At 36.6% G+C, this 12,758-nt stretch overlaps 1 protein-coding gene across 2 annotated transcripts in view; it reads right to left on the bottom strand.

The window, feature by feature from the left end:
• Window positions 1-12,758, bottom strand: part of AP3S1 (adaptor related protein complex 3 subunit sigma 1) — a 73,953-nt gene that overhangs the window by 38,892 nt on the left and 22,303 nt on the right. For both annotated transcript variants that reach the window (XM_032842287.1, XM_032842286.1), the window contains exons 2-3: window positions 10,646-10,737; window positions 6,825-6,936 (exon numbers count right to left, since the gene is read on the bottom strand). In XM_032842287.1, coding sequence (XP_032698178.1) covers window positions 6,825-6,936; window positions 10,646-10,737 — 204 coding nt within the window. The remainder of the gene's footprint in view (window positions 1-6,824; window positions 6,937-10,645; window positions 10,738-12,758) is intronic.

Below are 12,758 nucleotides of genomic sequence, written 5' to 3'. Positions count from 1 at the left end.
GGAGCTCTAGTTTAACTCCATATGGTAAGGCCATGGTCAAACATCTTTTTAAACCTAAAGAGAAGTTTAGTTGTTAGTTCTCCATTTTTTTCCTGACCACAACTGAACAAGACTCATGCTGATGCAATTGTTACATGTGGTACAGAAAACTGTAACAGAATTTGGAATTATCTAGTGAACTTCTAAGCCTCTCTTTATTATTAGATTGGCATAATAAATTAATTGAGGACAATATGACTGCTTATAAATAACTCAAACAACCAATGTTAGTATTTAATGAACTTCTCATTCTCACTCTGTAAATATTTTAACACTTCCAATGAAGATATGCTACAAGAGAAAGACTAAAAAAAGCCAGCCTCCAGCTCTGAAATGCACTTACATGGCTGCTGATACCACACTAAAATAGTACGTATCAGAAACAAAAAAGATCACCTTTTTTCCAACGTACTTACAAAGAAATAAAAAAAGAAAAGAAAACAGAAGCTGATTACTCACTTCGGTGACAGAGGGGTACAAATTCCACATGGAATTTATTAATGATACCTTCTCTCAGATTTCACACAAGAGATAAAGTCAAATCTGGGACAACATATGCATACCTTAGAAACACAAAACCTTTGCAAATAAACACATAAACACATAAAAACATGTTTCCAATGATCATGGTACCATTTCAACATTAAAAAAAAGCAAAACTTCACATATGTTTATTATTTATATATTGATGTTTAAGTTTTCTTGATCCATTCTTGGAAGAAATGCAAGACCAAGAAGTTTTGATCTAAACTCTCTTGCTTTATAATTTTCCATTTCTACTTTTTACATTATACTTGTCTTCCTCAAAGCTAAAAAGATGGACAAAGCAAGAAAATCAATTCTAAATTAGCTCTGATTAGCTATTTCATGAAACCAAAAGCAGAAACAGTGAGCTAGTCCCTTCCATCTTTGTTCATTTGATCAGTATTTTTAGAGTGACTGACTCACGCATGCTCAGCACTCCCTTGTAACGATTTAATGATCCATGGTGATCACAGGGGAAAGAGAGCAACTACAGAACTTCCAACATGTTTGTGGTAGTGGTAGAATTAGTCCCTGTAAGGTAAATTACAGAACTTTTTTTAAAGACATCATCTATCAACATAAGATAACTCAATTTCATCCTGTTATAAAAATAGTTCTAGCCTACATCAGTAATGGAAGATGACACAATTCTCCCGAAACCCTCTTTTCTGTGTCTTACCTAATATCAAGACTAATGATCAACATTTGAACAGCAACGGCTAAAATATTTTACAAAACACAAGACCTATTTTCCACTTTCCACAAACACATGATAAAATTTACTTCAGATACAATGTAGGATATTTGTTCTCTGACAACTACCCACGTAATTCTCTTCTGAGATATAACAATTATGCTATCGTAACAATTAAGATGACCCACAGCATCAAAAAATAATCAAAGACGATGGCTTAAATCCCAGGATACAAGCATAAAATACGGCCAATTCATCTCTAGGAAAATACACATTTTAGTCTTTCTTCAATGAAATCTTTCTCTTCAATACAGAGGGCATTTTAAACAGATTGTTTTTCTTTTTTTCCTCCTGTAACATTAGCAGCTAGCTCAGAAAAATACAGTGTTTTGGAATGTAGTGTGAATGCCCACCACTCCCTTCAGCTGTGGATAACCGAGAGAGAAACTGAAAGCAGTTTCATATTAAAAATCATTTTCTAAAAAACACATAGTTTCTATGAAATAATAGTGCAATGAATTAACTACTACTTTTTGGGATAAACCAAGAAGTGTGTTAATGAACAAAGATAAATGGATACAATATAGGGTTCTGATAAACCCTGTCACTAATCCATACTTAAAGGTTTGCTTTTCTTTCTTCATTAGAAAAGCCTTTGGGAAAACAAAACACAACTTAGCAGTGGTTCTCAAGGAGGCTCCAGGAAGAGAGTATCTATCCATGGGATCGTGAGGCATATTCATCTCAAACTCAAAATTTCTTTGATGTCTGCCCTTACAGGTTTAAACAGTGTAAAAATTTCTCTTCTACCACATAATATACACATTCACCTTTTTACATACACACACACACACACACATATATATATACATACATATATATTTATCTTAATGGTATTATTTTCTCACCACCAATTAAACAATGGAAAACAGCAAGAATGTCTGCTATGATTACTTTGTGGTTTCTTTTTTTTTTTAATTTTTAAAAATTTATTCATGGGGTTCGTGTATGTAGATATCTAGTCATGTGACTCTGTTTTAGGAAAGTTTTAATAATTAAGGACTCAGAAGTACCTGAATAAAGATCCAGCTTTTTGTAAAGAATTTCTCCCTTTTTTATTTTTTTCATTTGTTTTTTAAATTTAAATTCATCAATTAACATAGACTGTATTATTGGTTTCAGAGGTAGAGGTCAGTGATTCATCGGTCTTATGTAACACCCACTGCTCATTATATCACGTGCTCTCCTTAATGGGTATCACCCAGTGACCCTATCCCCTCCACCTTCCTCCCCTCCAGCAACTCTCAGTTTGTTTCCTATGATTAAGAGTCTCTTATGGTTTGTCTCCCTCTCTGGTTTTGTCTTGTTTCATTTTTCCCTTCTTTTCCCTATGATACTGTTTTGTTTCTTTTTTTTTTTTTTTTAAGATTTTGTTTATTTATTTATTTGACAGACAGAGATTACAAGTAGGCAGAGAGGCAGGCAGAGAGAGAGGAGGAAGCAGGCTCCCTGCTGAGCAGAGAGCCCAATGCGGGGCTTGATCCCAGGACCCTGGGATGATGACCTGAGCCGAAGGCAGAGGCTTTAACCCACTGAGCCACCCAGGCGCCCCAGATACTGTTTTGTTTCTTAAATTCCACATGTCAGTGAAATCATATGATAATTGTCCTTCTCTGACTTATTCCACTTAGCCTAATACCCTCTAGTTCCATCCACATCGTTGCAAATGGTCAGATTTCATTTTTGATGGCTGAGTAAAATTCGTGTGTGTGTGTGTGTGTGTGTGTGTGTGTGTGTGTACCACATCTTCTTTACCTAGTTATACTTTGTGGTTTCACGTAGCTCAGGTACCTACCTCTTTCTCAAAACCTAGGTTAAGAATTATAGATTGAGAGTATTCTGACATATTAATAGCTCCATTTATCACTTGTCATCTTTTTTCATTTCATTTTTTTCACTGTCATTTTTTTTTTTTTTCATTTCTAGCCACTTTTACTATTTCTATGCTTTGGCACTCAGAATTACTACCAAAGTTTTGTGCTTTGGTTAATTCCTCATTTACTCTATCACACTAACTACATCTCAAAGCATGCCCCCTTCTTGCTGATTTCAAAACCATGAAACTTGTTTGGTACAAAAATTTCCTTTTAATGTGCAGCTTTCTCCAATCTGCTACAATGTGCCTACACCATGTGCCTGTTTTTGCCCTGTCTGGGGTCAAGAAAGTGAAAAAAAACAAGCACACAGCATTCCCTCATGATAATCTTAACCCAATACAATCACTTGTAGCAGTTACATTTGCTTATTGTGTCAGAATTAAATGTGTTAATTTCTTATGGAAATACCACAAACAGAAAGCACAGAAATCTCAACTGTATACAGAGCTTCCAGATTTTCACCAATGTACCTAGTGCTCAGATAAAAACACAAAACAAAATATTACTAGCATGTAGCAACTGTATTTTATTTTTCTAACTGACTCTCCTGTTTCTACACAGTCTTTGGGTTTTGTTGTCAGTTGTTTACACAGACTGCTAAATATTAGGCACTAAATACATTCATTCAACAACTGTATGTTGAGGACCTACTACGTGCCAGTTTCCATTCTATGCCCTGGGGATAAACCAGTGAACAAAATAAAAAAAAACTGGCCCTCACTGAGTTTACATTCTTATTAAGGGAAAATGACAATGAACAAGACAAATTAAATCAAATATATAGTATGTTAGATGGTGATATGTACTAAGGAAAAGTACTAAAGTACTAAAAAGCAAGAGAGGAGTTAGAAAATGTGAGAGAGGGAAATTTTTTAGAAAGGACCAAAGAAAACCATATTGAAAGGTGACATCTGGGTCAAAACCTGAAAGAACGATGGAGCTAGAGAACGATGGGAATACCAAATCGAAGAATGATCTAGATACAAAGACCAACAAATACAAAGGCTCTGAGGGAGAAGAATGCCTGGTGTATTTGAGAAACAGCAGGGGACTCAGAGCTTGTGGGGCCTCATGGGTCATATGTAAGGAAGCTGGCTTTTCCTTTGAGTGAGAGGGGAAGCCACTGATGAATTCAGAATGTGAGCTACGACCTATTTCAACAGTATCACTGGCTGTTTTACGAGGCAGAGATGAGAGGAGAAAAAGGTAGTGGAAGGAGGGAGAACAGTCTGGAAACTGCTGTAATAACAGTCCAGGGGAAAGCTGGTGGTGGCTTGGACTAACATGGTTACGGCCATGCAGGGAGTAGTATGAGGTCAGATCCTGTGTCTCCTCTAGGCTGCTGAAGAAGAGATAAGAGAGACCACAACACTGAAATTAAGCAACTAAAGAGGTCCACGAAAACCCGGCAAGTACGGCATCCTAGAAGCAGAGAAAAAAGTATTTTCATGAAGAGATGAATAAAAAGTTGTTAAAAAAGAAGGGCTGATGAGAATCTTTGGATTCAGCAACAACAGAGCAGAAAACCTGAATCGAGTGTGTTTAAGAGCAAAGGGGAGAAGAAATATTTGAGACAAGTGTGCACAGACAACTTTTTTAAGGCATTTTAACATAAAGGATGGGAAAGAAATGAGCCAGAGGCTGGAGAGGGAAGGAAGGACAGGACTTCTCCTTTTAATAGGAGAACATAGAACAGCTAGAGGAATGACCAGAAAAGGAGGGGAAAAAGGATATAGAAGAAAGAGGGAGAAGTGTCAGAGCCACGAGGAAAAGACTAGCATGTAAATGGGTGATGTTCTCTTCTGCCGGCTTCTATTCTCTCATCGAAGAAGGAAGCAAGATGCTAGAAGCACCAGAGGTTTGAGAAAGGAGAACGTATCTCAGCTGTTGTCTAGGAGTCTGGGATGAAGATAGACCAGGGAAATAGGATTACTGGGTAGCACTAAGGACTCACTGAGTTTAGAGATCATAAATACAAGGTGAGACCTATAGTATGGTTACTTTTTTTTTTCTTTAACTACATTTAGAAATATGGGTACAAGGAAAGTGCTGAATATATACAAGACTATGATTACCATGACTGATGGTGGGATTTAGACGGGGTAAGGAAAGTAAGACATCAGGAGGACAAGGGAGAGTGAAAAAATGCTTTATTTAGAAGACTGAAGGTCCCAACAGGCCCAGGAAATTAGCGGAGTAACAGAAATTGTGATACAAAAAGATAAGATGTGGTAGACAGAACGGAAACTGCAACTGAGACTATGGAGGGATGGCACTTTGGATAAAAACAAGGCCTGGAAATGAGTAGCAAGGTGGGGCAGAGGGCAAAAATTCAATGAAGAGGAATTCCGGGTCTGAAGACACCAAAGTACTGGAAGAATTATCCCCAGGAAATGGAATAGTGAAATCACCACGAATTAGAACCCAAGTAGTACTGGAGTGAATGCCAGTGAACTAAGACCACAATCTGATAGTAGACAATTCCTCATCACTCTGACATTTCTGCACATAAGTGAGCACAGATAAAATGACTGTCATCATTGCAGACTTTCTCTGCAAGCAAGCTTATATAAATAAGCAAACAGCCCTGAAAAATAGAGAGTATTTCTCTTCAAAGCAAATGGCAGGTTTATCTACACCCATGTAAGATACACGCTTCCTCCAGGACATGAGCAGACATGATTTGTGTCCAATATAAAAGATTCTAGTTCCTCTCCTATAACTGAATTCACTGTGGGTACAGGTATCACCTGGCCCTCTTCAAGTCACACCCTTTGGTGACTGTGGAAATTGGGACCTGGGGAACCAGTGTAGTAAGCAAATGCTGTTACCGTGTCTGCTGCTTGTGCTATTCAGAATAAGTCCTTTGATTCCGACCCAGAAGTCTCCTGTCTTCTGCCAGCATCCATGACACTGTGGTAGTTAATGTACAAGTAACTTGCAAGGAAGGTAAATCTCAGACCTTTGAAAATTTTTTATAAAATCCCCAATGAATATGAGGTGGGGATGAGAGATTACTGAAACAGGGTGGGTAGAAGGTGTATAAGTTTAAACACAAGAAATAAAGTTTGGAGGCATTTTTGAAGAGAGAATGGTCTGGAAAATGCAACGAGAAGCAAAGAAAACACCTCATGGCTCAGCACTACAAAGAAAGCAGGATAACCGCTACTACTTGAGACAGTTATAGGTAGTGTCAGTAGGGAAGCCCAATTCAATTTAAAGCAAAAAAAGTGAAGGCAATATTAATAAAGAGGCTGAAGATAAAGAGGAATTTGATTATGACTGACCCTGAGTTCCAGGGACATAATGGTAGATTTTCAGCAGGCAGGGAGGGGTGGGTTTGGGGATCAGATCTGGACACACATGGTAAGAGATCCATGAATCTGAGACTTCTTGCGTGACTTACATGAACAGGAAGAAAGGGCATGATGAAATTTGCTGTGATTAGTCTTAATCAGATTAAAATTGCCAATGTGTTTCAGCATCCCTAGACCTTGTTTTACTCATCCAATCTCTACTACGGAACAAATTCTTTCTTACCAAACAGAACATCATTTTAGAAAATCAAGAACATACAAGTTTTAAAATATATAAACGCCACAACTGTTATTAAGAGAGTGTTAACTTACTTGAATTAGATCTAAAATGCCAAGTTCACTTTCTGAAGAATCCACACAGAAGACAAAATATAATGTTGCATAATGTCTATAAATCAGTTTATTATCAGATCCTCCAATTAACCTAAACGACAAAACAAAAATTGGAACGTTATAGGAATAAAGTGAAACACATTTTCATTAGCTCAAACAAACTGGCAATTTGTTTAAAACCTTTTATAAGATGCTTGGGCATAGCATGTAAAGCTGTAGCATTCAAGTGAACTTAGAGACTTAGTGAATTAACATGGCTATTTTCTTCAGAGATAACAAAAGAAGGTGGTGTTTAGTATTAGTTCATCCGTTCATTAAACTATCCACTGAGTACCTACCATTTGCCAGCTACTGATAGTGGAAAAAGGAACAGTAACCAAATAAATAAGAAAAAATGGTCAGAGTAGAAGGTACTACGTGGTGATTCCAAACAGGATGATTCTGTACTGATGGATCTGCTGCCCAAGATGAAATCTTAGGAGTGACATTTAGGCTGAGAGCTAATAATAAGGAGTTAGCCATGAAAAAATTTAGAAGAGCATTTCAGGCAAAGGTGATAGCTAATAAAAAGGCCAGGTCATCAAGAACAAAATATGTATGTTCAAGGAAGAGAAAGAGGGTGCATGGACAAGAAAAGATTAGTTAACAAACAGAAGTAGGCAGGAACCAGGTCACAGGGCATTTTTAAATGCTTATTAGATTTAACTCTGTAAGTCACAGTAAGTTATACAGCTTACAGCTGACTATTAACTGGGGAGGAAAAAAATAATAACATTACTTAAGTTTTAGAGAAATTTACCTTCAAAATCTCCTCCAAAAATACATTTTATTTTGAAATATAAATGCAAAAAACTTAGGTAAGAAATACTCAATTCTTTCATCAAACATTTTTATTTATACTGACTGGAATGTCAGCATTTTAAAAATAGTAATTTAGGACTCATTCCAAACACCTTATGCTTTTCTAGTTTAGCTATTTCATAGTTACATTTACAGTAATTAATTTACTTCTCAAAAGACGTTTAAACCTAATATAAAATAAAATCAAGGCCAAATGTAATCAAAGCTAAGGGAAGACTCAAACAAGACACAGGAAAATAGCATCTATTTCTTAACTCTGTAGAACTAACACTGAAGGGGCGCCTGGGTAGCTCAGAGGGTTAAAGCCTCTGCCTTCCGCTCAGGTCATGATCCCAGGGTCCTGGGATTGAGACCCACATCGGGCTCTCTCCTTAGCGGGGAGCTTGCTTCCTCCTCTCTCTCTGCCTGCCTCTCTGCCTACTTATGATCTCTCTCTGTCGAATAAATAAATAAAATCTTTAAAAAAAAAAAACAAAAAACTAACACTGAATTCACAAGGCCAGAGAAACAACTTCTGTAAGTACCCACTTCTTTCATAGCTTCTTATAGCAAAAGTGGAAATGATTTTTGACAAGAATTAAGAATGACTACTATGCTAGACATATTTCTAGAAAAGATATTTGATTAAAAATATGTATGTGCGGGGCGCCTGGGTGGCTCAGTGGGTTAAGCCGCTGCCTTCGGCTCAGGTCATGATCTCAGGGTCCTGGGATCGAGTCCCGCATCGGGCTCTCTGCTCAGCGGGGAGCCTGCTTCCCTCTCTCTCTCTCTGCCTGCCTCTCTACTTGTGATCTCTCTCTGTCAAATCAATAAATAAAATATTAAAAAAAAAATGCTTTAAAAAAATATGTATGTGCAATTTAAAGAATCTCTGAGATGATTTTTATAGATTATGATGGCAACGGTTCCTGAGAAGACACAAAAAAGAACGCTCACAGCAGGATTCAGTTCATCCTGAATCAGCAATTTAGTGATTATCTTAAACTTTTGTTCAGCTCTACCGTAAAAGAAGAGCAAACTATTGAGAACTATAAGTTTCAAAATGACAATCCATGCCATTAAAAGAAAGCAAAGACTTAATACATAGTATGACAAGTATATTGCCTTTTAAAATGTAATTTTATCTTCAAACTAGAGTGCAACACTGATAAATACTGATTCAAATTCTTGTATGGAAGGCAACATACCACATAAAACCACAGAATTTTAAAACCCCCCTTACTTTAAATATCTCATATTACAGGGGGGGAAACCGAGGTACAAGAAGTGACCTGACCAAGAAAACCAGCTTTGTTAGTCACAAAACTAGGCCTGAATCAGCTGTGTAGCCTCATCTCTGATGCAATGTTTGCCTTCTGCTTTTTGTAAGCCTGGAAAAGAATGATCACAGACTTGAGCCCTGATTTCTAGATCGCACAGTGCCCTGCCTGGGAAGAGCCAGGTTCTTGCATGACCATCACCTTCGGTGCCCTGTGCTGGGTGACAAGTCCCTGCAAGAGAATAAAATGCTGAGATGAAGAAAAGTGGTAATGGCAGAGATCACTCAACTCCTGCAGAAGTGTGGCAGACATAAAGCACAATTAAAATACGAAAAACACAAAGCAGGTACACCTGTCTCAACTATTAAACTGGGAGGTCTGGAGGCAATAGCAAAATTTATAAATTTTAAGTGTGTACGTGTAGATTGAACCGCAGCACGATCTAACCCTTTAAGAAATGCAAGTAAACTTTCTATGTGATAACAGTGATGTATGGTCAAGTAAGAATGGATTTTCTATTATCCAACCTATTTTTCTTTTTCTTTCTTTTTTTTTTTTTTAAGATTTCATTCATTTACCTGACAGACAGAGATCACAAGTAGGCAGAGAGGCAGGCAGAGAGAGAGAGGAGGAAGCAGGCTCCTGCTGAGCAGAGAGCCCGATGCGGGCCTCGATCCCAGGACCCTGGGATCATGACCTGAGCCAAAGGCAGAGGCTTTAACCCACTGAGCCACCAAGGCGCCCCTCAACCTGCTTTTCAAAATATATGTCATACACATTAAAATACAGAAAAGTACAGGTCTCTCTGCCTAATATATAATTTTTCATAATGGGGCTCGGCTGAAGTTTACTTCTTGACTTGTCAATGAAGAAATATCTCATTAAGAAATTGATTATATTAACATGAGCAGGAACATTTATAAAACTGCTTTCATGGAACCCGCTAATTTAAAAGTATTTATTTATAATAGTTGGCAAGCTAAATATAACTAATATTTATTTATTCATTTTAAAAATAGTAAACTCTTTAGCTGAATTCTACCTATATGCAGATATACCTATATATAGATACATATACATGCACACAGATATTTATTTGAAAAGCAGATTTCAGTCTGCTTATAATAAAAGAATTCATAAGTTGTTATGAACAGGACTATTCACCCCAAGGAATACCCTCTAGTCATTAAAAAGAATGACATAGCTCTAAATGTGTTTATATGCAAAACTTCTAAAAATATTAAGCGAAAATGAGCAACATGCAAACCAGCATACCCAGTGTGATCCTGTAAATAAAATTTTTTTAAGGTTGTATCTTTATATGTTAATCAGTGAAAAATTAATTTTCTAGAAGGATACACAAGAAAGTGAGAAAGATTAAAGTTAGGAAAGGGAGACTTGGTTTATAACTAATTTTACACGTCTCTGTAACGTTTGAATTTTTGCCACATGAATATAGTACATTTACATAAAATGCTTCTGTAACATTTTTTAAGGAAAAAAAAGACTACATATCTTTAAAAATTCTTTAAGTTAGATTTATAGCTAACATAGGTGATAATTAATCTCCTCATCCAATTAATCAAAATTAGGAAATTTTTACCGTAACCAATAATTAAACAGTATATTTTTTAATCATATAGTCAAAGATTAGAAATGTCCATGAAATGCTTTACTTACAATCCTCCTTCTAGGAAATTACAAACATTTTCATCTCTCTTAGATACCAAATGGAATGTCTCCCTGATGATTTGCTGTTGTGTATCTTCACTCTGAGAAAGAATAATTTATATATGTTAGGATTAAATTTCTAGGTTTAACAGCATTTTAAGAATTTTAAAAGAAAAAGGCAGTATTATCTGTCAGGGAAATTAATCTATGAGGGAGGTCTTTGGAGAACTAACCTACCACATCTCACAGAAACAAAACCCATCACTTTTCAATGTAAAAACAAAAAGCAAAAACAAAACAAAACCAACATTTTACAGTTTGCTACTACAATAAAACTAACACTTCTCAATTTCAAAATCCAGGAAGAAAAATATTAGACAGATGAATTAAAGACTACTAGTAAAAGGGACACTAGATAGTAACAACTCAAAGGCGACTGTTTTACAAATGAGTAACCTGAAACAGAGAGGTAAAGTTATAAATAATTCATGTAGCTAATCTATATTTTATTAGAAGGAAAATATAGAAGTTTAGAGCTTCCAATTAAGTTTAAATGCAAACTGAGATAAGTCCATCATATTAGTCATAAGCATAGCGTAAAACCAAAAGTTTGCTCAGTAAGTATTAAATTCCCCAAGCAATTCACATGCTAGTAAAAGAGTCAGCTTCTCAAACACCTCAAGAGAAAACTGGGCAAAATCACAAATAGGAATTTCACAGGAAAGGAAATATGATGGTCCATAAACAAATGAAAAGACATGGAAGGCCTGGGGTGGCTCAGTTAGTTAAGCCTCTGACTCGGTTTTGGCTCAGGTTATGATCTCAGGGTCATGAGATGGAGCCCCACTTCAGGGTCCATGCTGAGCCTGGAGCCTGCTTAAGATTCTCTCACTTCTCCTGCTGTCCCTCCCCCACTTAAAAAAAAAAAATGTTATCCCTCACTGGCAATGTAGTGAAATACAAATTAAAGTCACAATGAAATAACTCCACATGCATCACATTAGCAAAGTGTAAAAGTCTTACAATACCACATGTAGACAAAGATATGGAGCCAAACTCATCCCACCAAGTGGGAGCGCAAATGGTATCAACACTTGAGAAAACACCTAAATATCTTCCAAAGTCCCAATACCAAATACCATCAAACTGGGGATTAGGGTTTCAACATATTGGGGGGGGATAGGAATTTCGGGGGGATAGGAAGATACCTCAGTCTATAGCAGGGGGAAAAAAGCAAGTCAACAAAATGACATGTAATCATTCAACAATATAAATTTCAAAAATATGTAAAAGTAATAAAATCTTTTAAAAAATATGTAAAAGTAAGTAGTATTTGATACACATATATGTAATGAAAATAAAACTGTGAAGAATATCAAGGGAATGATTAGCAAATTTCAAAGTACTGATTCCATAGACTATATTCTCTAAGCACGTTGCAATTAGGTAAAAGAATAAATAATTAAAAGGACAGGTTTTTTAAAAATTTCAAACAGGCATTCAAATTGTTAAGAAGTAAAACTATCTGGGGACACCTGAGTGGCTCAGTGGGTTAAAGCCTCTGCCTTCGGCTCAGGTCATGGTCCCAGGGTGCTGGGATGGAGCTCTCTGCTCAGCAGGGAGCCTGCTTCCCTTCCTCTCCCTCTGCCTGCCTCTGCCTGCTTGTGATCTCTGTCTGTCAAATAAATAAAATCTTTAAAAAACAAAAACAAAAAAAACTTTAAAAAAAAGAAGTAAAACTATCTGTATTCACAGATGGCGTCTATGACAGATTGATCATATATCCAAAAAAGTCTAAAGAATCCAGAAAAAAACTGTTAAAGCTAATAAACAAATCTACCAAAGTTCAAGATACAAAATCAACACTCAAAAATCTGCTATATTTCTATACACTACCAATGAACAATCCAAAGGGAGATCTAGTCACAGATGTTGCAGAGATTTAATAGATAATAAGTTAATATGATGAACATAATAAGCATAGTAAGTAATAAGTAAGTTTAAAAACCCAAGATGAAGTGGGGTGCCTGGGTGGCTCAGGGGGTTAAAGCTTCTGCCTTCGGCTCAGGTCATGATCCCAGGGTCCCGGGATCAAGCCCCACATCGGGTTCTCTGTGTAGCA

The sequence above is a fragment of the Lontra canadensis genome, unplaced genomic scaffold, assembly GCF_010015895.1.
Source record: "Lontra canadensis isolate GAN:19392208 unplaced genomic scaffold, GSC_riverotter_1.0 scaffold126, whole genome shotgun sequence".
Taxonomy (NCBI): domain Eukaryota; kingdom Metazoa; phylum Chordata; class Mammalia; order Carnivora; family Mustelidae; genus Lontra; species Lontra canadensis.
Note: the sequence above shows the minus strand (reverse complement) of the source record. Positions and strands in the feature narration are given on the sequence as shown.